Source organism: Podarcis erhardii (assembly GCF_964252035.2).
Source record: "Podarcis erhardii genome assembly, chromosome: 2".
NCBI lineage: Eukaryota > Metazoa > Chordata > Lepidosauria > Squamata > Lacertidae > Podarcis > Podarcis erhardii.
This window is the reverse complement of record NC_138498.1, coordinates 54,648,426-54,674,546: the sequence shown is the minus strand read 5'-3', so window position 1 is coordinate 54,674,546 and position 26,121 is coordinate 54,648,426. Positions and strand designations below refer to the sequence as shown.

The following is a 26,121-nucleotide window of genomic DNA, read 5'->3' as shown; positions in this document are numbered from 1 at the left end:
GGCTGCTATCAAAATCCCAGACCCAATTAAACTACAAATAGTGGTTAATAATGGGCTAAACCTATTCAATAAATGCTTAATCCATTTGATTTCAGCAAAAAAAATCTCTGCTAACTAGTAAATACTGATTTTCCCAATAAACTTAAAGACAAATTATCTGTTGGACTTCTTGAATTTACAGATTGTAACTTATTGTTACCTATAGATATTGTGAAATCAAAACCAAGAGCTACAGACCATGAACATCTTCTATATAATTAATGAGAATATCCTTCCTGTCTGTTCCTCAAGGTCATTTAGTAAGGCCTTGGGGAATCTATAGACCAGTTCTCCTATGAAGGGACATAAGGGGTTTCATTATTAGTCTCCAAAGCATTCCCACACTTGTCATTTCAAGAACATTCCCATTTAATTAAGTTTTTAATATCTTTGTTAAAATTTCCTTTAAAAAACACACACAACAACTATAAATTTAATTCTTTCTAGAAATCCACTTAACTCCATATATACGGTGCCAAGTCAATATTAACCTACAAACACAATATACACCCACCCAGTAAGAAGTCTTTTTAAAAATCCAGAATGCCCCTTAGACTCCTTTATTATGCTCGGAAGAATTCAGGAGTTACTAGGTCTTAAAGAAGTTGATGCAGCTGCTGAAACCTTCTGCACCAGTGCCCCTGCTTCACTTCTGCTTCTCCCCCATTCATGGCAAGCTTTGAGGAAGAGGAAGATCAGCACAGAAGGCAAGGGACAAGCTTGGTCTTCATGAGCTCTCCTAAAAGGCTCTGAGCTTTTCCCAAGGAAGCTTGGAAAAATTAGCAATGGATTGCTTTGATGAGCCCCAAAATAAATTTTGGATTATTGCACTATTTAGATATTTGCATGGGTATTTCTAAACATAGTCTAGAAAAGCCAAAGTAAGCATATCTGCAAGGAATGAATTTCTATATGAGATTAGCTGAGCATGCAAATGGTGCCCACTGAACTCTTTTAAAACCATTTTAAGTACCTATTGCAAATGGAGGAAACCTTTTTTTAATTATTTCTGTAGCATTGGTTTGATGATTATCTGATCATTCAAAATTGATTAGTTCTGCCGCTTGAGTTTTATGGCACTTCATTCTTTTTAAAAAGCGAAATGTTTCAAATTACCCTATCTGTCATTAAAATGATAATGTTACTCAGAAGTGTGTGTGTGTGTGTGTAAATCTCTGTGCTGCATAATAAATGCTCATCTAACAGAAAGAGCAACGCCATGAGTCTTACAACATAACTATTCTTACTCTTAGCATTGTTTGTGTAAGTGCTGATGAAATCTGTAGTGTGTCTGTGAGAGGGAATACCTCTATGAAGTATTAAAGGAAAAAATATACATACAGAGAAGACAATAGGATTGATACTACAGATGTGACAGGATAAACACCAATTCCTGAACAGACATCCTCACTATGGTAGCCACTAAGTTGTTCACAGGAATGTGTCAAATATGTGAGCCATTTTGGCTAGATTGCTAGTGGATGGCTAACTTGGCCTAGTCAGCTCCCTATTTTTAGCACGTCCCATTTGCAATCTTTAATTGGAATAATAATAATTTTTTATTATTGGGTGTACATATTCAGTTTCCTGTATTTTAATCACATCACACACAGGATTCAAGATGAAAAATCTGTCCATCAACCATTGTGTTTTCCCTTGCTTAATGCTGTGTTATTAGACAGACTGGATTTGCCTTGATATGCCCGGCTCTTCACAAACTTTTCACGTTGCCATCCTCTGCCTTCTGCAGCCCTTAGAGGGCATAACAGCAGAGTGGACAACCTTTGCCAAATGCCATTAAAAAGGTGGGGCTCGTTTCTCCTGCGTTTAATTTTCTCTAGTCTCTTTTTATTACCAAGGTGAAGCGTATGGTTTGCCTGGTATTATTATTATTATTATTCAGAAGCCAGATAATAGATGGCAGGCTCTATTTTGCAACCAAACAAAAGGATTCCTCAAACAAGGTACGTTTTGAGTGACCCCCCCATGGTATCCCATTTCAGAGCTGTCTGCAAGAAACCCACTGATGGACAGCCTGCATTACTGGCAGGTGGAACAGGAGCTCCAGGCCAGCAGAGTGGTGCTACTCTTGCTACATAGGCAGCAGTCAGCAGAGTTGATCAGGGCTGGGAGACCTCTGCCCTATCCAACACTTCCACAGTGTGGTGGATTGGGTGTTTGGGTTGTGACCTTAAAGGGCTAAGGAAACAGGCTGCAAAGTCCACTTAAGGGCTCATCCAGACTTCCTTTTGCACTGAGCTTTCCAGGCATAGGTCTGTGTTTTTAAAGCTCTGTGTCCAAGTGTTGTTGTTGCTTTTGTCCTGGCGCTTTCCCCTGGAAAAAACCCGTGTTTCAGTGCTTAATAGGAGCAAATGGCAGTCTGGAGCTATGCCTAGAAACACAGCACAAAAGGCAGTCTGGATGAGCCCTGTGTGTCTTTGTACAAGACTCTGCTGGAATAAATAAACTGAAACACAATACAGATGCGGCAGAGGTGGTGATGGGGTGTTTGCCTGCCCTGTTGCAGTTCTCAAAATGCAAGTTTGCAGCTTGGTGATAGTCTTAAATTCTCCATGGCTAGAGGTTGTTCTCAGGAGTAACGGCTCGTGGGGTGGGACTGCGTTGCGGCACTGCCCTCTCAACACTGGCATCGCTGCGGTTTAGTTGGATGGAGCTGGAGTGGGACACTGGATTGGCTCCACTGACGTGCCCATGCAGCCCCAACCTCACCATTGCACTGCCTTGCCCCAGTGCCATCTAGAGAAGCTGCAGCGCCACCAATTGTTGGCAGGGCAGCTCTATGGCGCTGCCCCACCATGCAAGTCACCAAGCAAGTCCTTAGCATGAACAGCAAAGCAGACATTTCCCCACCCATGGAGTCAACTTAATACACTATTTTCAAAAGAATATCCATAGTGCTCTCTGAATCATTGCTGAATCATTACTGAATTTTAATTACTATGAAACGTGCCAGTTCAGACCACAGTTAGAACATCCCTCCAGCAAACTCACCAGCTGTTTTCTACACCTTCCTCCCTTTAATCCTGACCAGTCTCAAAGGTGAAGTTAATTGTGCAGAAGATGCATCCTTGGCAGATAAAATAAATCAGTTGGTATCAGACTTTCCTAAGAGATCAGCTCACTGAAGCTGCATATGGATTACTGTTTCTGAAGAGCAATGAAGGTGACTTCACCTGTTAAGGTCAGCCTGGCGTAGATCAAGTTTTGCTGGTTTGATAATTTCTTGAATAGTAAGACATTGCTGAGCAGTGGACCTGACATGTGTGTGTGTGTTGATATATCACTGATAAATCCTTTTACGTATCATTTATGGCCTTCCTCAATATAAAGGCACCTATTGTTATGGGGGAGGGGGGAGGTAAGCCATATGCCTGGGTCCCTTTCTAATTTCTGAATCCAGCATGGATTCAATTTCTGGAATAGCCAGGTTAGCTTCCTGGTGAGGCAATGACCCTCTAAGTATGGGCCATTAAGGTAACAAAGGAAGTGGCTCTGTGCCAGGTGCCTGATGGCAAATGGATGGGGCCCCCTGCCTCAACTCACTGATAGTTAGAAAGGCAAAGGTTAGAGTTGGGTGTTAAGAGTTCAGTTATGTGAGCTAGAAGCTAGAGCTGGAGCAGCAGGTTGGGAAGCCAAAGAGACATAGAAATACTTGTGACTATGGGACAAACAAAGACCCTCTTGTGGTGTTAATGCTGTGAACCCCTTGATCGTAGGCTCAGGTTGCATATATGTGTAAAAAAAACCTTCTATCATAAAGACACCACAGTCTCCACTGTCCCTCATTCTAAAGGAAACACAAACCCTGGGTAAGCACCTGGAAACCCCGGAATCACACTGCTCAGGGATGGGATAGCATGCAAAGCTGTTTCCCTACTATTTAAAAAAACACCAATAAAGTTGTGTGATGCAGGCAATGACAGCTCTAGGAAGCCCTGGCATTCTATTGTCTGTATGCTACCTGAGTAAACTTGACCTCCTCTGAAAATACAGATTGTGGGTGCTGCTGAGCTGAGGTGTGAGGATAGTGGCCTATCCAAGGCAATTGTTGGCAAAGGCAGCAACCGCTTGGGAGTAAGCTCCACTGAACACTTAAGAGGTTTTACTACAATCAAGCCACATATAAATTTTGCTAAAAATATGAACAAATAAAAACCTCTGAATAAACATGCAGAGTCTTGAAGTGCACATGTGAGAGCTTTCCTCGCTAAAGGCAAAAGCAGAGTTTGGAAATCTCCTCTCCTTTTGGCAAGGGAATACCCATCTCTTGTACTTAGGCAGAGCAGGCAATGGTTCTGTTCCATTACAAAGAAAATCTATTACTTGTTCACTCATCTGATACGTCTCTCCAGATTACCTGGTGATGTATTTTCACTGCATTACTATAACCTACTTTTCCTTTCTTTCTCGTGTCCCAGAGGATTCTGCTGCCAAGAAGATGGCTTTCTAGAATAGTTTAAGGCAAGGAGAGTACAGGCAATGACAAGGAGAAAGAGGGGGTGGGGGTGGGGGTGGGCACAAGCTTGCTTCATGTGCCCTCGTCTGTATAGCTGCATTGGCATGGTGCTTTGTTAAAGAGAGCCACTGCCTGGCACAAAGAGAAGTGGAGAAGATGAATTTGCTCTCCTTTCTCCTGGAGCCAGCATCCAAAATGCAAGCTGATACATTAAAACAGATTGAATCATGGTTTTTTTCTGCCATCACTGCTGATATGGAAGCAATGTACTCTCTTGATAGCACTTTTTTTTTTGAAGCGAGGGAGGGAGACAAGGATGCAGCCATGCCTGCCTTCTTACGATGTCTTGAGAACTCTGTAGTGCAGCTCACACATGGTATTCAAAGGAAGGAAAACATTGTAAGCCAGTCCCAAAGTAAGAGCAATGCGAGAAGCGCACACTGTATGCAGAAGAGACCGTGTGCCTTAGCTCTGCAGTCAGCCCCTTTTAAAGAGCAGTAAATCTATGTGATATGCGACTGCAAAAATGAGGAAAGGAAGGGACTTCTTTTCGTTGTTCATTTTACTGGCTGATTAAACTGGGTTTCGTTAAGTGGAGATCCCAGGGCAGTGAGTTGAATAAGATAAAAAAGACACAACTGCAAAGTCATAGAACCCAGAAACAAACTACCCACTATTTTTTAAATCATTACACACTATAAATACAAGAGCAGTTCATAAGTCCACTAAGACCTTGAGCTATTCAATCAAATGCCTCTGAAAGCCCTGGTGCCTGGTGTAAAGTTGGGGCTATCGGGTGGAAGGGAATTCCACAGTCAGGGTACCACTACAGAGAAGGACCTACCCCTCCAGATAAAATCCCTCTATCCACTCTTTATACAGCAGGCAGATGATTTTTTATCTGCAAACTTAGGGCTAAGCATCTTCAGTGCTGAAATCAAAGATAAAGCCCTCTGCCTCCTCTTTATAAGTAAAAATAGTGTTTCCAGTGTCCCACAGATCTGGAGTGGTGTGTGTGTATGTGTATCTAGTAAGTGTGCATGTGAATGTGCATGGCCTTATATGTGATGTATGTAGTGTGGAGTTGCAGGTGCATATCCACCAGTAGCATGTGGACTTCAGAGGGGGTGACTGACGATCAATATGGCCCTAGGGGTGAAAAAGGTTAGCCACCCCTGCTTTAGAAGACTTCTACACAGAGTTACCCTTTTGTTTGCTGTGGCTGCAATATGTCAATGGTTTAGCTGTTGCTGGTCAGCCATTCGCATCCAGCTCCAGCTGTTAGTAAATGTCACCAAAACAAACCACTCAGAAAACAAAACCATGGACATCCATCTCTGTCGTCCTAGAGGATGGCAAACTCCATTCCTCTCTGCTTCAATAATGGACAAAGCCCTGCTTAAAAGCGAAAGTGAATACTTTTTAATAAGGTTACACACCGCCAGTCAACCTCAGAAACGTCTCCTCCCTACCCCCCCTTTCTGACATTGTACAGAAAATTGAGATGATTTATATATTGCAGGCCTTTCTGACATGCGTGTTGCATCTGGAGCTTCTGTGGGGGCTCACAAACTAATCGGAAGCTTATCTCCGTCTTTGTGGAAAGGTCTACTGTCAGCTTCCAAGGCTCTCCGAACAATTCAATAACTGACACCAAAGGTTCACCCCAGAACCCTGAACGTCTTGATGTTTCACATGCTCAGACAAGGCCAGCGCCTACAAGGGCTACACAGTGACACGCGACTGATAGGTATGCTTGTTCAGCTGATTGGATGACATTTGTTTCATTAAATTAAAAGGCTGGCTGCAATTTTACTGTGCACCATGGCAGGCTGGGGCTGTAGGCACTCAGGAGCGCAAGTGAACCATCTTGCCTAGAGAATGTTTATTACTGAAAATCTCTGTGATCAGAAGGAACATAAAAATTCAGACACCTAGAGGCCCGTTGCCCTAGAGAACTGAAGCACTTTTGTGTTTTCCTCAAGATCAGATCCTATGAAATGTGTGCCATTTCTCTAGCAACCCTCTCCATGAGCAAAACACTGTATTATCTGCTTCCTTGCATAATTTCAGATAAAGCATGTGCTAACAAACACTCTTGTTCTCTAGGTCTGCTGCTCCACCCCACCCATTTGTATCTTACACCAGTGTTTCCCAACCGGTGTTCCGCGGCACACTAGTGTGCCGCGAGACGTTGCCTGGTGTGCCGCGGGAAAAATTAAAAAATTCGAAAGATATCCGGAGAGGCGGCCTTCGGGCGAGTTTTAATTTTAATTTTCCTTCTCCCACTTAATGCCCCACGCTCGCCCGAGCAGCTTGCAGTCCTCGGTAACCACGGCGACCCGAGGGAGGGGAGGGAACAGGAAGTCGAGGGCGGCGGCGAGCCGCGATGACGTCAGTGGGCCGCACCGCCTCGCCCTGGCACGGTGTGAGAGCCCCGGCTAGTGGCGCGAGCTTCGGAATAAGTGGGATCCGCGTGCGCGAGACCGAGATCGCGGGTAAGGAGCTCAGCCCTGGGCAGGAGGAAGCGGGGCCGCGCGTGCGGGCCACATCCCCACAGAGAGCGAGCCTCCCCCGGCCCACCACTCCAGGCAGGTCCACTCGCATGAGGGGGCGGCGATGGCGACGGCCGGCAGCTTGCCTGCAATGCCATCCCTCGAGCAGGCGAGGAGCCCGGAGGCTACCAGATGCGAGTCCTCTTTCCCACCCTGCTCGGGAGTCCAGAGCACTTGGTCGCATTCAGGATCTAGAGTGGGGAAGCGGGGCTTGTGTCTGGGCTGGACACATTGGGCTGCCTGTGCCGCTCGACCTGCGGGGAGAAATCAGGGTGGGAGTCACGACCGTGAGGCAGGGCTGCCAAGTGTGGCAGAAGAGGACACGGCCGTCGCACCTGTCCTTAGGTAGGAGCTTCTTCCGTGTCGACCTGCTGCCCTAAAGTCTTGGCTTTTTTCTTGGCTTTTTGGCGGTTGGCACAGAAGGAAGGCAAGGGGGAGGGGAAAAAATTGAAACTTACACTTTCGTGCGTCCCTCCCGGCGTGACGCTGCGCGCTGACGTCACGGGGCTGTAATGGTGGTGTGCCTCGAGATTTTTTTCATGAAACAAGTGTGCCTTTGCCCAAAAAAGGTTGGGAAACACTGTCTTACACACATCTGCAGTTACATTTCATGTGTTTTCCTTTTGTCATAACTAGGGTTTTCATTAAAAGTCATGTGATTCAGAAATATTTTTTCCTGCTGCTCCTCCAATGAGAATGTAACTGCACTAGCACAATTAACACCTCAGTCAGTACTATGTATTTCAACCTCTTTTAAAAAAGAAACCAGATTCTTGCTGCTCATAGCAATGTGTACATGACACTGATTAAGACATTCAGCAAAAGCTGTTTTCTGAAATACTATAATAAAAAGGGGGGGATCCAGACTCTCGCATTATTAGTTGTGTGTCAGATTGACACGCCTTGGGGGAAAACAACAACCTGAAAAGAATCTACCAAGCAGGCCACAGCCTCTAGGCCAGTGATGACCAACCCTTTTAATAATAATGCCATAACTCAAGCCCAACATATGGGAGAGCGTCATATTTGTCACTTGATGTACAAACATCTCAGGCCCCAAAACATCTAATATGCAAGTGGATTCAATTTTCTACACAAACTAAGCATATAAACAGGAGGATTCTAGTTGTTTACTGCAGGATCAAAGCTGAATTTCAAATCAATTAACCCTTTGTAGGCCAGAGGCATTTTACACAACCACAAAGACATCTACACAGCTGCCACATTTATAAAATGTGACCTGCCATGAAAATAAAGTATTTAAAAGGAGATGAAATAAAGCCTGCTACCTTTTCATGACATTTAAAACCAGATCTTCTGCAACCAGTCCTGGATGCTGCTTCAACCTATACGTCTTCTACCCTCCCCCCAACCTCTTTTTTTATTTTGTTTTGTTCATCAAAGGAATCAGAAAGTATCTTGCTGTGCAGAGCACCCCAGGGGGACATTTGCAAACCTTCTCTTCTAACTGGAAGGGTAGTTAAAAGTGAGGAGGAAATACTTCTATCAGAGCCTCAGTAGAAGCTTGATTTGCAGAGTGCAGGATCAAAGTCAAAACATTTCTCCTTTAAAGAGATTTAAATCATAGATGTTATTTGTGCTAATTATTTATTGCAAACATCCCCTAGCACAGACAAAACCACAAGCACCTTGGATACTACAGCTATGCAAAAAAGAACTCCAGCAAAACAAAACAGCAATGCTTTTAGGGATGATTCAGAGGAAGAATGCAAGTGGTTATATGAGTTATATGTATGCTCACTGGGGACGGGGGGGGGGGGGGGCGGCGGCGGCGGCGGCGGAAGGGGGGGGATACAAAACACCAAAGTACAATAATCCCTTTATTAGTACCAACCCACTTTGGGCATAACTTCCTAATTCTCACGTACTGCTTACTGTACAGTGGTACCTCAGGTTACATACGTTTCAGGTTACATACGCTTCAGGTTACACACTCCGCTAACCCAGAAATAGTGCTTCAGGTTAAGAACAGAAATCGGGCTCCGGCGGCGTGGCGGCAGCAGGAGGCCCCATTAGCTAAAGTGGTGCTTCAGGTTAAGTTCAGTTTCAGGTTAAGAACGGACCTCCGGAACGAATTAAGTACTTAACCTGAGGTACCACTGTAACTCAGTCTGAAATAACCACACATTGCTTCCCAGCTTAGCCCTGCCTTCTCTTCCTCTCCTTTCCCCTAGGTCAAATTTAAGATTGCTAGCTTCTTGGCGATGACCTCTTGCAGCTTGCAAAGCGGCACTAAATAAATAAATAAAAACTAAACTACTAAAAATCACAAAGCAGCATACAAGCTTCTAAATTCACCAGGACTCTTTCGAAATGCAGGATTATTAAGAAGAAGAAAAATGGGAGGTTGGGTGGAATTCTCTCCCCCCACCCAATGCAGATTTCTTGATTTTTATCAAGTTCAACAGCTCTTTCTCCCATCTCCTTTTGTGCGCATGTGTGTAAGCACAAGGGACAGAACTCCTTTTGCATTGTGGCTCTGAGATTCTGGAACACCCTTCCAAGGTAGTCCGTCTGGCCCAGATCAAATTATACTTTTATACCTGTCTGGCCCTATGTGGTTTCCATATCAAATTACACTTTTAAAGCCATTCTTGCTTTCTAAAACAGAGCTTCCTCATTGCTGTTCTGAAACTGATTTCTTAATGCTCTTTTAGACTAATTGCTTTTAACTTGGTGATTTTGGACAAACTACTTTTAGTTTTTCATGGTTGTTTACTGTTACTGTTGTTTGCTGCCTTGAATCTTTTTTAAAAATAAAAATAACAGACTCAAGGTTGCAAACAATAATAATATGGAATTATTATTGGAATGCAGAAATATGAAATTTAGAGTTGTATCCATCATTAGTTCTACTCAGAGTAGAATATGACTATCTTAGGTCTCAATGGGTTTCTCTGAACAGAACTTTGATAAAGCCCATAATGTCTTAAAACTAAAATAAAAATAAAAATGTGCTGTTGCTATTGGGATTCTACCACCACCACAAATGCCATCTTGTGGGAATAAGAATGCATCCTAAGAGCAGCATTACTGGGCTAGATCATTCAGAATCCCAATTCCAATTCCAACAGTGGCCAACCAGATGCTTCCAGAAGCTCACAAGCAGACCTTGAAGGAAAGAACCTTCTCTTGTCATTTGTTCTCAGCACCTAGTACTCTGAGATACACTCCCTTTAAGTTGTAGATGGTCCATTAACTAACTTGGCCAATCACTTTTGATAGACATCACATCCATGAATTTGTCTAATACTTAAAAAATATATTTACTGAGCTTAGTGGTCATCACCATTTCTTGAGGCAGAGAATGCACTGTCTGTGTGAAGTATTTTCCTTTGTCTGCCTTGAAATCAGAATCAATTGATTTCACTGTATGAACTGAAGCTATATTGTTATAGAGGGTCATATATTTATCTCTATCCATTATTTCCATGTGATTCACAATGCCATAAACCTTTATCACTCCACTCCACTTTGCAGCATGAGCCTATGCATCTCTATTCCAAAGTTAAGTGTATAGAATTGCAGCCTTAAGTGGCAGTCCTATATACTTTTTACCTGGAAGTACGATCCATTAAACTCAGGGAGAACTACTTTGGAAGAGACATGAAAATTTAATTTGTCAGCCCCCAACAACAAGAGTTTTCTGGGTGATGAACAAAGTAAAAACAAAATTTAAATATAACAATTGCAATGGGAGAAATTAAGGAGCAGCAAATAAGTGAAAAATCAAAATGAAGCAGAGATCAATAGGTTTTTTTTTTGTTTTTTCTTAAAAAAACCTGTATCAGTGATAAATCGGAACTGAGACCAACAATAAAATATTCCACAGAGCCAAACAATCATGCTAAAACCAGATATTTAAAAGACCTGAGAAAATACGAAGGTATTTTTCCCTAGCACCAAAGAGACATCAGGTACCTGGTACACCTCTCTGGTGGAGGACTTTTCACAACTGAGGGACCACTGCAGAAAAAACTCTTTTCTCCCACAGCCAACTGGTGGAGGCACTTAGAGAAGGGCCTCAGCTGAGCATCTAAAGCAGCCTCCCCTGACCTGGTGCTCTGTAAATGCTTTTGGATTCCAAGTCCCATCAGCCCCATCCAGCCAATGATCAGGAATGATGGAAGTTGTAGTCCAGCAACATCTGGAGGGTGATGGTTCGAGAAGGCTGATTTCCAGGCTCAACAAATACATATAGAATTGTGTGATTTATTAGTCAACGTATTTCAAAACTATGATTACTTCACTTTTTCCTTGTATGGAGTTTATTGCATTCCTTTGATAATCCTGGTGGGATGACCAATATTCCAGATGTGGTTGTGCTATAAATGTATAAAGCATTATGACACTGGCTGATATTGGCCTTTTCCTAAATAATTTCTGACATAGAATTTGCCCTTTTCATTGCTACTGCACAGGAAAGTGATGTTCTCAGTAAATTATTCAAGTGTTTACCACATGCATATGATAATGAAACTGGTGCATATAGCAAACCTCATATGTGAAATAAAACTGTTTTAAGAGTTAAATATTTTCCTTACCCCAAATTATCTCTGCACAGCAAAAATGTCAAGTATGAAGCTTTAAGCATCTGAAATTATATTGTACAGCAAAATAAATAGATCGTGTTTTTGATAACAAAAAGCCACTTAACAGGGTCACAGATTTCACTCCGCTTCTCACCCACGGACACTTTTATCTACATGGAAGTATTTCAGGGAAACAGAGCTTTGTAAACAAAAGTGCATCACTGGGAAGAATGGGCATGAAGCTGCTGAAGTGAAGTAAGAGGTTTGTTAAAAGAGGCTCTTATAACTGTTGTTGATCTCTGCGGAAGATGAGTTCTCGGGAATGTCAGACCCTCCAAATGCAAAAGCAGCAGTAAAAAAGGAAAAATAGCTTTAAGTAGCTATCATTTCTGTAAACTAGAGAATAGGAAAGTAGTTTTGCTTAAAGACACTCTAATCTTTTACACTTACAGACTGATGGCATTACCTGTGTCACATAATAAGCACCATGGGACTTGGCATTTAGAAAGCGTATTGCTTCTTCAAAGTGCTTTAAAGTAGGGGTTAGGTATTCCCTTAGGTCTACCTGCGACAAATATTGGGGAATTAGAAACAACTTTGCTCTGCATTGGGGAGGGAGAAAGGAATGCAGACAGTAAATGCCAGTCTGATGGTTATTAATTTATTATTATTTATTAAATTAGTATACTGCCCTTCATCCGAAGATCATAAAATTACAAAACGAGAACACAAAATATGTAAAAACAATAGCAAGAACAAAAACAAACCAATAACCCCCCCAACATATTTAAAAGTACATGGAGTGTTAATCAGCCAAAGGCTGGATTAAAGAGAAACGTTTTTGCACGGTGCCTAAAGAGATGCAATCAAGGCACCAGGTAAGCCTTCCTAGGACAAGATTCCACAAACGGAGAGTCACTGCAGAAAAGGCCCTTTTTTGTGTTGCCAGCTTCCAGAAATGTTGTGGAGGCGGCACACAAAGAATGATGATTGCAGGGTCTGGGCTGGTTCATATGAGGAGAGGCCGTCCTTGAGATATTGAGGTTCTAGGCCACTTAAGGCTTTATAGATCAAGACCAGCAATTTGAATTAGGCCCAGAAACTAATTGGCAGCCATGCAATCAGGTCAGGATTGGTTTTAAATGCTCAAACTGTCTTGCCCTGGTGAGCAATGTTGAATTTGTGTTGTATAGATATATTGCATCTAATAATAAAGAGCCTAGTGACACCTTGAATGCTAACAAATTCATTATGGCTTAACCTTATGTGGGACTAGAATCCATTTCACCAGATGCTTCAAGTGTAATCCTCAGCTGGCAGGTTGCAAGAAGTACAGTTCTGTCACCTATGGCTTGAACTGCAATAATGGTTTCCTATCTTATTACATATGTCAATTAACTTGCTAATGCTAGGATGTTTGTTTTACCATCAGTTACTGCCATTGTGTATGCTTAACCGCACTGATTTTGCATATATTGCTTCCATGCAATTGTTGCAGACTGTATTTTCCCCCATTTAATTTCCATTAGTGTTTTCACTCCCCTTCCTGCTGGTACATCCACATAAACTTGTCACCTGATAATAACAATTTGCTCATCAGACTCATTCATCTGACATTCCTGAACTCGAGTCTATAAAACAAAACATGTCAAAATTTCCCTCAAAATGTTAAAACAAATCGTCCTGAAATGTGACTTGGCATAAAAAGACAAGAGCGGCAATAGATCCATCCTGCAATGGATTATTACTACAGAGAATTCAGACCATGTTGCTGCCAAATGCTCGCATGCCAAATGCTCTCCTCCTCTCCTTGTTGTACATTGTCTGGCTTATGGCCATTCTTCTGACCTTCAATGCAATTGAAGCATCAGCCTTTCACATGCAGGCTGGCCAAAGCACCACTGGCGAAAGGAGTTAGTCCACCATGGGACAACTGACATGGCCTGGTAAGGCCTTATCTTTCTGCATTGCTTTATCCCAAATTTCTTGGTGGTGTTGTCAGGTGAGGATTTGTGTAGGCAAAAATAAATAAATGCTTCTCCTGGCCCTAATTCCCGCCCCCCACCCCAGGATTTTAGAGCTGTTAAGGAGCCTGCCCACCTTGACAGATTCCTGTCCAGCTACATGTAACCCTCCAAAGACAGCACAGGAAGGGATGTTTTTAGGTTCTCATGCCCATGCTGTTATAGAGGATAACAATAAACCACAAGCTATCATTGGGGATGCCCATTCTTACTGACTATGAATTCCTCCAGATCACATCACTAATACATATCAGGTTGTGATAAGCATGAGAGGATCACTGGAAACACCAAAGGAATCTGCAGAGTTCTATTCTTCCAGTTCCTCCATTCTCACCCGTTTCTAGGCTTTGCTTTCCAAAATGCCATTTCATTTCATGGTAACTGTTGCCAAAGCAAAGTTAGTACGATATCACATGTCATAAACCTGTCCAAGGGCCTTTTCTCTCTAGCCAAAAGAATTGAGCCATGAGAACTTTTCCCCAATATATAACATTCGTTATTCAGAAAATAGTTCACCTTGGTCAATGGGAGAGATCTTTTCGACAGTGATAAATCACTGAACTCCCAGGCATGAAAAATCTCTGTACTCTATTTTTCAGTTCCTCTTCCAACACTTTGACCTTCATAGGTCCCAAACCTCCAGATAATTTAATAGCTGTTAAAATAAGGTTAAGAAAAAGGGAATGGTCATATAAGAAGAAAACTAAGTATAAGCTGGTATGGGGATGGGGCGGAGGGAACACTAAAAGGACCAGTAACTGATGTCCAGTTACTACTTCATCACTGAGAAATATTAAATCAAATCCCGCTTTTATGGACTAAATGCAAGAATTTTATAACTAAGTAGATAAGGAGAGCCCTGCTAGATTGGGACAAAGGCCCATCTAGTCTACTATCCTGTTCTCATACTGGCCAGTCAACACCTGAGTGCTCAGGGGCTCTTTTCCACGTGTGATACCCGGCAGCTGGCTTTGTGAGGCATGCCATACCCACTTATCAGCTCTGACAGTGGAGGAAGAACTTAACTATCGTGGCTAGTAGCCATGGAATACTCCCCAGTTTTAGGAGAAGGTAAAGAAGCTCATTTACATTTAGCCTCACATCCTTAACCTGAACTACAAGTAGGAATAAACTGGGTAAAATGCACACCCCACAAGTGTTTATTCTGAGAGCACAGCAGCCATTCTGGTTACTGTGAGGGGGCAGTTCATGGGCAATTGCCAAACAGGAAGCTTTCAAAACAACTCTTGTGTGTATACAGCTCTTGTATATCCAAACTCCCTGTGTTATGGCCTTCATTAATTACTGAGCTAGCTAAGTCACAGTGAATCTTTCTCAACAGCCCTTATTTTGTATTTCAAATTCTCCATCATCAGTCCAAGAAAGTAGAATTAAACAGACGGGATTTTGTTTGTTTGTTTAATGAAGATTACACTGGTCTAGAGCAACCAAAGAACTACTTAAAAACACAGCAGGCAAATACAATCAGTGACAGCGAGCATTAATCCCGCCCCCTGCCCCAAAATCAATATATAGTAAGCATATCCCACTGAGGATCCATAGCTTTCATTAGGTTGATCGCTGAACAGTACTCACTTGACCAGAGTTGGACAACAGCTAAGGGTTAATATGACAAAAGCAAAATAGCATTATACCCTTAGAATATGGGCTGCCTGTGTGACACTACGATCTCATAAATATAAGAGTCTTGATCGGGTTTGTGCTTTTTTATTACCTCACTGTTTGTAAGAAATGCAATAAGGAATGAGTGATGGGCAAAATAATTGACCATTAACCTTCAACACTACAAACAAATTGCAAATATGACCCTAAAATCCAAACTGGGAAGTGGATCATTGTGTGGCTTTCTTGCTGCTGTGGGTGGCCTGGTTTCCTGGAGAATGTAACCATTGCTCAGAGGTGACACTCACTTTTAATCGGTTTATGGATTTATTAGGGACAGAATTTATTACTTCTCAAAGAATCTGTTTTAAATCTCGTATTGATTTGAATAATGTGCAGTGAAGATCTGCCTTTGTTCCTCTCTCTCCCAATGTACTGTAATGTATATAGATTAATTGAAGTCTTATAAACAGTATATATATATTAGGTGGTTAAGGCTGCAATCTTTACTCTCCTGGAAATAAGCTCCAACAAAGTCAATAAAACTAACTTCAGAGTAAATATGTACACAGCATGCTTTGTGGCAGGGATGGGGAATCTGTGGCCCTCCAAATATTGCTGAACTCCAGCTCTTATCAACCCCATCCAGCTTAGCCAATGGCCAGGAATAAAATGCAATCCAGCAACATCTGGAGGGCCACAGGTTCCCAATCCCTGTTGCAAGGAATGGTAAAGGATCACTCAAGTACTCAACAAGACAGCTCTACTCTGAACTACCCTTCCTTGTACTATGGCTCCGTCATATCTGTTATTTCCTTGATGACCACCCTGATACAGAAAAACAGAAATACTGAACATACTGAATTTATTATTTCAGTCACAGACCAGTTCCAGCTCACATACAATATCAAGAAAGTCATAAAACATGATAGGGATACATTTGAATTTGCAATTAGGTGTAACAGGGACAAAAATGAAGTCACTTCATTTTGACTCATAGTACAGTTACTCCAGGCAATTAATTAATCATCTGGAGTTATTGTATCACAAAAGACCAGCAGGCCTCAAAGGTTTCCAAGACAATATGCAAGACAATGAACATTATCTAAATGCCAGCCTGTCCAACACCATCCCCACAATGCCAAACAATTGATTCTTTTTGGGGGCATTTTTCGCCCCCATGTTCAGCACACCAACTCTCACAACAACCTGCAAACTTTAGAAACACAATTGACATGGAAATAAACAGAAAGCATAGCAGCCAATGAGTGACTGGCTGCGTTTAAGATGGCAAAAGTGTGTATGATTTCTTTACCTAGGCAGTCCAAGCCTATATATGTTTGCTCAGAAGTAAGTACCAATGTTGAGTCCAATGGCAGTTATTTTCATGTTAGCGTGTGTAGGACTGTAGCCTTAATAATTAACTGAAGCTTTCCAGGAAGAGCTCACTATGAGCTGTCACTTCAAGCCACTGCAGGATTTGGTCAGTACAACCCAGGCTTAAACTGGCATGTCTGCCATGTGGAGAATCTCCACTTAGATCTAGACAAAGCAAATGTGGCAGTTCTGCACTGGGTCCTTGCTTTTTACACATTAAATACATGCTCTTCTAATGCAGTGAAGAAGGCAATCTTTGAATAGTATCCTTTTGACAGTGCATTTCAGAAAAAACTAAAGAAGTCAGTAACAATGATGAGCAGTTCTGTCTGTGCATAGCAGTACACTGGTTTAGATATCCAGGATATGCGAGAAATTATTTTAACGGGCTTTCTGAACAACAGTGAGACAATGCAGCCTTCCAAATGCACTATTCAAAATGACAGTAAACAAACCGTGAAGTAATAATAATAATAATAATAATAATAATAATAATAATAATCTTGGCTTTGAGCAATGCCTTCAATATCAAGAATCGGCAATGCAATATGGAAACCATTTGCTTTATGGTGAGAATTAATTAGTTGTCTGGAGTTATTAAATGTCTTTGCTGGCCTGCGGGCGATGAAACTAGAAGCTATAAAAGGTGACCCAGAGTAATAATAGCACCACACATAAAAAACTCTTCTAAATCAATATTGTGCAGCCATATTAATATACACTAGACTAACGGTCAATACCAAACCAGCCATTTTGTACAACAGGAGGTAATGGGGCTAAAATAGAAACACATCCAGAAAACTGTAACTATGTTCTTTCAAAGCCATGCTGCACTTTCAGTTTCAAGGCTTCTTTAGCCAGTAGTTAATTAGTGGAAGCACAGAGATTCTCCTGTGTGGGACGGGTGCTTTCTGAGCAGAGAGACCCAAAGCACCACAGCTTAGGCTTCAGATCCTAATGAAGCAAGTGCCCAGTGTCCACAGAACACATACTTCTCTGGAAGAAAGAAACACTCCCACTGAATAATTGCAGTTTGGATGGAGAAATCAAATAAAGCGATAGCTCCGCTGACGGACAGCAAAAGAAACAGCTATACAATGCACATCAGTGTTCTTCAGTTAATTCTAATGCACTTGGAATAAAACAAGGAAGGCTACCATGTGCTACGATAATGACTCTGAAGAAGGTGTAAATTGCTGCTAAAGCAGCCTGAAGGAGATCTCAGCACTATATTGCCAAGAGAAGGAAGAGGAGCTTCTTTTAACCAAAAACGAAAGCTCTTTATCTTTTTGCTACTTGAAGAAAGAGGGAAAGGGAGACAAAGACATCTATGGGGTGCTTTTCAGAATGCGAATACAGGACCGCAACATGAACTTCTGCCAAGTAAAGCAAGGTGCACCTGCTGAAGCTTCTTCCATCACCCTGCTAAGAGGTGATGTCTGTCAAATCTCCTCCTGTTACATAGTTGGTGCAGCAAAAGGAAAACACCTTAGGTCAGGAATTGACAACCCAAACAGGAAACCCAATTCTCTTGAGGTGTTCTGGTACTAAAGCAATCAGATGTTCCTTCTACTTAGTACTGACTGTCTTGCTGAGCTGCTGTTGTTGTTTATGCAGCACTGTTTGTACTACTATAGCTTATGAATAACATAACCCAAGGTTTTCTACAGCATGGGTTGGGATATGGTGTTTTCTATACATTACCGTTTTGCCGGACATAGAAAACACCTGTGTTGAACAAGTTTGAGTGTGTGAACTATAGTGCAGGTGTTGTTCACACCATCAGTATCTCCAGCAGGCAACCATCAGAATGCACATAACCTCTGTGTAAGAAATCCAGAATGTGTGAAAGAACCGTTGCTCCGAGTCAGTCAGCTACAGCAGGCAGTGATGTCTCCCTTACTTCCAATTAGCTGAACCCCTAAGAGAAATGTACCCTGGCAGCTAGAACACGAGACCAAAGCGAGGTGAGAATCCAAAGAAGAAACACGGCTTGTTTAAACCCAACTGCAATTGCTATATGCACCACACTCCAAAGAATTCACAGGTGTTTTGGCGAGACTGCCTTAAGCAATGGCAAGGCTACCGTCCTCATTACAGTGTCAAACACTATCTCATTACTATGACAGGGACAATTAACACTCTGATCATGCTACTAACATCTAATGTGCAAAGAAAGGGTATTCCCAGACAGGTGTTAATGGTGTGAACAGCAATCCTCACACATGCAGGTCTTTTGCAGCACCCACATGACGTCACTGGCATCAAAATGTCCATATCAGTCCATATCTCACCCCCCCACACACACACACTGCATTTAATTAAGATTGTCCCTTTCTGGGGAAAATCCAGTAAGTAAAAAAATACCTGTTCCCAATTACACATTTGTAATATTAGGCCCCTGTATGGAAACATGCCAAGAGTACAGTGGTACCTTGGGTTACAGACGCTTCAGGTTACAGACGCTTCAGGTTACAGACTCCGCTAACCCAGAAATAGTACCTCGGGTTAAGAACTTTGCTTCAATATGAGAACAGAAATCGTGCAGTGGCGGCGCGGCGGCAGCGGGAGGCCCCATTAGCTAAAGTGGTACGTCAGGTTAAGAACAGTTTCAGGTTAAGAACGGACCTCCGGAACGAATTAAGTTCTTAACCCAAGGTGCCACTGTACTTCAGACAGAAATGCTGTGGGCTGTTGTTTTTTGCTGAGATCATAAGTGATGAAATAAAGAAATTCTGACTTTTTTGCAGGGGAAATGCCCCCCCCCCCTCCTGGAAATATGCATTTGCCATACCCGTAGTGTGGTAATTGTGGAGGGGTCTCGGAGCCGTCCATCTTCATCTTTGAGATTGTAGCCCTCTGGTCTTTTGTCGCGTTCACTCACTTTCCATAGCTTCACAGTTTTATCTAGAAGACAACGGGAATACCCAATTGACATTTTTTTCTAAGCCAGATCGAATGCTATTGAATAATGATACATTTAATATTCCACAATGTTTTCTTTTATTTGTTATTTACGCAGCTCATTATATGTGGACAGGGGTTTTTTGTGTATCAAAAAAATGATATTAGTCTCAAAACAACAGTAATTCAGATGGGAAACTGCAGTTGCAGACTTGCTCAGGGTCACCAAGGTAGTCCATGACTAAGGAAATATAGGATCACAGACTCAACTCCAATGCAATTTTCACACCATGCCCTCTGCAGGTAGCATGATCAGGTTTCATTCTTGCTGAAATCAATGATCAGAAATGACACAGAAGCTTTTATGAGTCAGAAAGTGGAGGAACGGACTCTGAACCTGAAGCAGGAGCACGTTCAGGGTCAGCCCCACAAGGACCACTTTCCTTTAACTCCACTGCAGAAGACTCAGAAAGGATTGAGGTTCCCCTGTTCAATCGCAGTAGGAGATTACTGGAGAAGGATAATGCAAGGCTTCCCTATCCCCTACAGGGGCCTAATATAGAGGGTGCTGCAAATCCATAGAATGCTGCTACTCATATAGCCGCTGTCCCCTTAAACTTCTGTGTTTAGATAATTAAAAGTAATCCACACAAGATGCCTATGCAGAATTTTCCTTTCTATATATTTAGACATAACCAGTGGTCCAAGAAACTGTTGTTACTTTTCAGACTAAAGTAGGTCAAACGGAAGATTTTTAATGTTTATACCCTGACCTAGTAATGGTGGCCTAAACCATGCATTTCTCTCAATAATTGGTCTTGGCGCAGTCAGGCATTTGATCTTATTTCAATATAGCAGGGGGAAAGCACAGCTTTATGTAAAATTAAGAAGGGGCAATTACAAGGATTTCTTCTCTGATCGCATGCTGAAGAAACACATGCCACCAGTTATTCCTGCCAATTTGGCAAAAGGAAATAACAACATTCATGACTGTGCAGCCTATCTATCATCTTTGAATATTTCAAGCAAATTTTGAACCAGTAAGCCACAAAAGTAGTTTCCAGTGTCTCGTCTGCAAAAGGTTGCCGATTGTAATCTGGTCTCTGCACATTGCATATGTCAAGCTGAATGAATTTTACTTTGGCACAGGTTGAGGGAACAGCTTAGACAACTAGCATGCACAATATCCTATAAAAGCAATTTAGAGTTACATGAAAGCTAACTGCTTTAGCTGAGCTTTGATTGCAACAGATTACATTGCAAGTCCAAAGGGTGACAAAGTACAAACTAGAAAGGAGCCCAATCATGTCCGTAATTTACTCAAAAGTCAGTTTCAACTCCCTCCTCCCAGTGAAAGGAATAAAATCTGACGTTTTATCATCGACACTGAATCTGTGCTGAATTCCACAATTGCCAGCTTGCCTGTCAGGTGGATATTTCCATTGGCTTCATCATTTTGTTGTCATCCCATTTATCGTTGTGCCATGAAGTCCTTCAGGGAAAGAGCCTCAGGAACATGTGGCTTTTATTCTGAATAATGGTGTTTTCTTTTCCCTCTCCTGGCGGGTGCTCTATCGGCAGTTTGTCATTGCTCCCACCAGCCTTTAAAGACAATCTTATTCATCTTCATTTCCCTCCACCCCCTTTTCTGGGGATTCCAGTTGACTCCTGTTAATTTTGTTGTATTAACTCATTTTGATCAAAGGGCCCTTCCACACGCTATGTTATTTTGGGAACAGAATGGGAATATTTGGGTAGAAAAGGTAACAGAGAACTCTGAATCATTTTGAGGTATTTATAAGCATATGAAAACACCTTCCTGAATAAGATTCCTGTTAATCAAAAAACTATTTAAAAACTCAATTAACAGAACATTAGGCTACATAATTAATCTTCATTGTGTTTCAGTGAATCTTCCCCCAAATGAGTTTAATAACTCTCAGAATTTTATTACAATGATCAATAGGGTAAATTCTTTAACACAAAGTAAGTTGACTATGAGAGATAATTAGACCCCCCTTTTTTCTCCTGTAGTAATTAAGTCACATCCATCTTAAGGCTTCATTCATCCTAGTAACATCACTGGATCCTCATGATATTTATCTAAACATAACATGAAACATAAGCTTAGCATGACTGAAAACTGAAACAAATTAGGAATGCTTCTTCCCTCCTTCCCTCCCTATTATTGTAGAAGAGTGTAATTCCGACAGAGGCTCCCCAGCACAATCATGAGGTCAGAGAACTTCACTGTGGTTAACACTAGATCAAGGTCAGTGCATTATGCATAAACTGATGGGTATATAAAAACTGAACCAGAACAAAATTGGAGAGCGTATGGTTGCTTTTCTTATGTGTGAACTATCCCTGGTTGGTTACATAAGACAAGTTGGAGCTTTTCTTAGAGAGCTGAGAAAAGTATGCATTTAGAGAAGTTATTTTGATGGACTCTTCTCTTGTGCTTGGGTTCTATATGATCAAGAAGGGATTTTCTTTCTACCCTATAAAAAGGTACAGTGAGTTTGTTTAATTAAACCAGTCTATTTCTTGATATGTTAAGTGTTCTGTAGAAGGTATGTAATCCCTCAGAACAATGCCCTGCAATTGTTTGATTCGTAATCATCACAAGGACACACTGTTTATAGGCCACAGTGCAATTAATACACGAAATAATGGAATGCCTGCAAATGGCATATCTACATTTCTGCTTCTCCTATTTAAAAGAGTTCTCAAATTGAGATGTTTTTCAAAACTGGGCTTCCATCTTGTTTTCGGATATTCTTTTTTTTTTTTTTTTTTTTTTAAAGTCTTCCTCTTACTATGGGCTTTTACAGAAGACAAAAGACCCAGATTTTTATTCTCAGCACTAGACTGGATCCAACACCAATAGATCATTTCCATGTAATAAACAGGAAGGTAGGAACAGAAAGGTAGGCTGCAGGAGGGTAGAATTTATGCTGCTTTAAAACAAGCTATGGGAGAAGTATGCTCCCGAACTGGGGCAAGAACTAAATAAAAATAAAGTGGTAGGGGATGAAAAAACTTTTCCCCCCTTCTTTTTGCCTAAGACAATTTAGCTTCAAGCCCTTTTTGCAAATGGAGAGAGGTTTCCTCCATATAGAAGATGCTTGGGAGTCATCTTAAAAAACTATCATTATAGCTCTGTTTTTCAGTACTTGGCCTTGGTTATAAGTTGTAAGTTTAAAATTTGTGTCCTTTCCCTTAACTATCAAATATGGTATGAAGTGCTGTTCTTTCAGATGAAGGTTCTCCAGCACACTAATCATCACTGACAATAACATCTGTTTTCAAGTTACATGCCCGGATAAAAAAATAAGAGCAAATCTGAAAGTGTATAGGATGTTTGGGAAGGGCAGCGCTACTGTAAAATGCCTTCAGAAAGGCTAAAATCACATACTAAAGCAAAATTGTGAGAACTGTCGCTAGGATAATTTAAGTTGTTATTTAAGCAATGCTGTTCACTATCTCACAAGTAGCAGTGTGTGTGGAACAGTCATAATGTGAAAATACATGAAACATGTTAGGACACGTGACAGAGGAGAAGGCAATTGAACTCAGCCAGATACCTGTGTCTAGTTGCATTGTTCTATGCAGAGGTACAACTGCACTAAGACGTTCCAAGTAAGATCTGATATTAATGGGCTGTTGACTTACATTATGAAAAGGGGCTTTATTACAGCCACTGCCACCATCTTACAAAGCCTGTGAGCTTCAGTCACTCCACCCGTATATGAGAGAGAGAAAGTAATACCTACCCATCCTGCAGCGAGATTACAAGTTTTTAATTATTGCAAGCCACCAAAGCATAGCAGGATATTTGGCTGGAAAGCAAAGAATTATCTGTCATTACTACAACATACCATTGGTGGAGAGAAGGAAGTAGGCTGCATTTTGCTGCGGGAGCCATCGTATTTTATTGATCTTCTCCTCTATCTCTAAGCTCTTCAGGTAATCGAACTCAGGTTCATGGCTCTGGAATGTGCTGTAAACATTATATTCTCCCCTGCGATGGGGCTGATTTTTGCTCTGTGGGAGTGGGAAAGAAACAATAAAGGGATTCTTAAAAGAGCCAGAGCTAGCAAATTTTCAATTGATTCTTTTGTTCTCAGAGGATTGTTAAAAGACAGGGAAATGTCTGATTATGGTGACACATTACAGTTTAGATATCAAAGCACACACAAGAGATCTTTCCTGTACAATGCATCCTCCTCGTGTGTCAGTTTCTCTGCAGGCTGATGATAGGAAGCAGGAAGAGCACCTTTGTTCCATGAATGAATGAAGGCCTCCCTGACGTTTATCTCCAAAACATATTGGCAAGGTGTGAAAGTGGCTCAAATCAAGGGGCAAACCCTACTTGGCTTATGCCCAGGATCACAGCTCAATGCAGTGTTTGCCTACAGGCCTAACAGAATTAAAAATAATAACAACAACCCAGGATGGAATGGAAAGCATACAAAATGGTCTAAAGTTGTCTTTATCCTGAAAACTGCTGTTATGCTACTATGAGGCACTTCCAATTGACAGTATGCAGATGCCCAATCATAAGGCCAGTTCACACATGCGAGCCATCTGCTTATTTCTTCCATGCAATTCCCCCACACAATGAATTACACAGACACTCCTTTGGATGAATTGGTCTGTACCCTGTTATATGTGGGCAGAAACCATTTCCACAATTACAGCAAAACTTTGTCCCACTGATACAAGCTTATAAAAAGGTCACTGGCTTCTCTGAGCTGAATTGGACACAGTCTGGTTCACACTGAGATTTCCCCAACGTGACCCCTATGCACATGGAGAAATCAGCAGCCCCCTTCACTGTGTGAACTAGCCCATAATGGACATGTTTGAAATACAGATAGGTAGCCGTGTTGGTCTGCCATGGTCAAAAAAAAATAAAATAAAAAAATAAAAAAATAAAATAAAAAAATTCCTTCCAGTAGCACCTTAAAGACCAACTGAGTTAGTTCTAGGTATGAGCTTTCGTGTGCATGCACACTTCTTCAGATATACATCTGTGTATCTGAAGAAGTGTGCATGCACACGAAAGCTCATACCTAGAACTAACTCAGTTGGTCTTTAAGGTGCTACTGGAAGGAATTTTTTTATTATGTTTGAAATACTACAGCTTATATTTAAGCAGGACTCTGTTTCAAAGCACTTTGCATTATAACAGTAAAAATCCACATATAAAACTGCCTTATGTCAGATCAGACCATCAGCCTACAGAGCTGCCTTGTCTGCCCACTACTGAATCTCCAAGGACTCAGCCAGAGGATATTTCTCAATCTTGCTCCCTGAAGATATTTCAAAGAAGGATCCATGGCTGTAACTAAAGTTGGCTAGTATCATTACTTACATGTTGCATATGGGAAGAAAAGAGACTTCAAAGGGAACTCCTTCTCCTAAGGTCAACTAGTAAGTTCATAGCTGAGGTGACATAACCACATATGGTTATTATTTGGTACAAAAGTAACTGCAATGAGTCTTCAACACTTGATGAGATAAATTCAATTCAGCTAAAGATGCACATTATTTTAGGAAGTTTTAAAATCCCCACCTAGATGGGAGTATATGCAACCTGCATAACTTCATCAGATTGTTTGATTCAAATTAGATGACACCCTCCAACAGCCCAGATGCGTAGCATGGGGTTTGTCATGGGGCTGTGGCCCCGGGAGCAATTTTGAGAGGGGGTGCAAACAGGCACCCATACAGCAGGTTCCCTCATCGGAGCCTGGCTCCACACCAGAAGGAGCTGCACCTTCGCTGCGGCGCTTGTGCCTGGTGCAGCTCTGCCCCGCCCCAGGTCAGGCCTGACTTGGGGGGGGGGGGGGGAGAGAGCAGGTGAGTGCACTGCAGCACTGCTGCCCACCCTCCTCAGCTGTGGGATACCTCATGCCCAGTGGCAGCAGCTCTGCCGCTGGGTCATATCTGATCCGGTGGCAGAGAGCATCCCACCTCGGTCCCGGCAAGGCGCGCCTGGCGGATGGGAGCAGGGGGAGATTGGGCGTCAGCTTCCCTGCCCCTCTCCTACCCTGAACTGTGGCATGTGGGAGGGTTCCCTCTACACCCTGCCCCCTTGGGGCAGCACAGGCATATGCTTTGCCACTGTAATAGCGCAATTGAGGGTACTCAGCAAAAAAAAAAAAAAAGTACTGAAACAGCTGCATGCATTCATTTGATGTAAATGAGTTGACGCCAATACCTTAAGCACTGGGGCAGTACTGCAGGACTTAAGCATAAATATTCTGGAGACAGCAACATACAGATTTTAAATTGTACTATTTGAAAATCAGTTTTTGTCAAATGCATTTTAACCAAGCCATGACTGGGGGGAAGCAATTGACCATTTTCCACCCTTGCACCACTTTATCAAGCTGATGGGGCCAGAATATGTCATGTCACTCATAAGAGCTGATTCTGCCACAAATAACGTGTTGTATTAAAATGATGCTGCCTGATGCTAGTATTTCTACTAGAGGCTCTCATAAATGTCTGCTCATAGCATTCTCTGAAATGTTACAAGTGAGGCATTACTTCCATGT

The 26,121-nt window shown here is 41.9% G+C and overlaps 1 protein-coding gene across 5 annotated transcripts in view; it reads right to left on the bottom strand.

The window, feature by feature from the left end:
• Positions 1 to 26,121, bottom strand: part of PPP2R2B (protein phosphatase 2 regulatory subunit Bbeta) — a 254,498-nt gene that overhangs the window by 56,649 nt on the left and 171,728 nt on the right. For all 5 annotated transcript variants that reach the window (XM_081852123.1, XM_081852125.1, XM_081852126.1 and 2 more), the window contains 2 exons: positions 23,434 to 23,599; positions 19,443 to 19,555 (listed from right to left, as the gene is read on the bottom strand). In XM_081852123.1, coding sequence (XP_081708249.1) covers positions 19,443 to 19,555; positions 23,434 to 23,599 — 279 coding nt within the window. The remainder of the gene's footprint in view (positions 1 to 19,442; positions 19,556 to 23,433; positions 23,600 to 26,121) is intronic.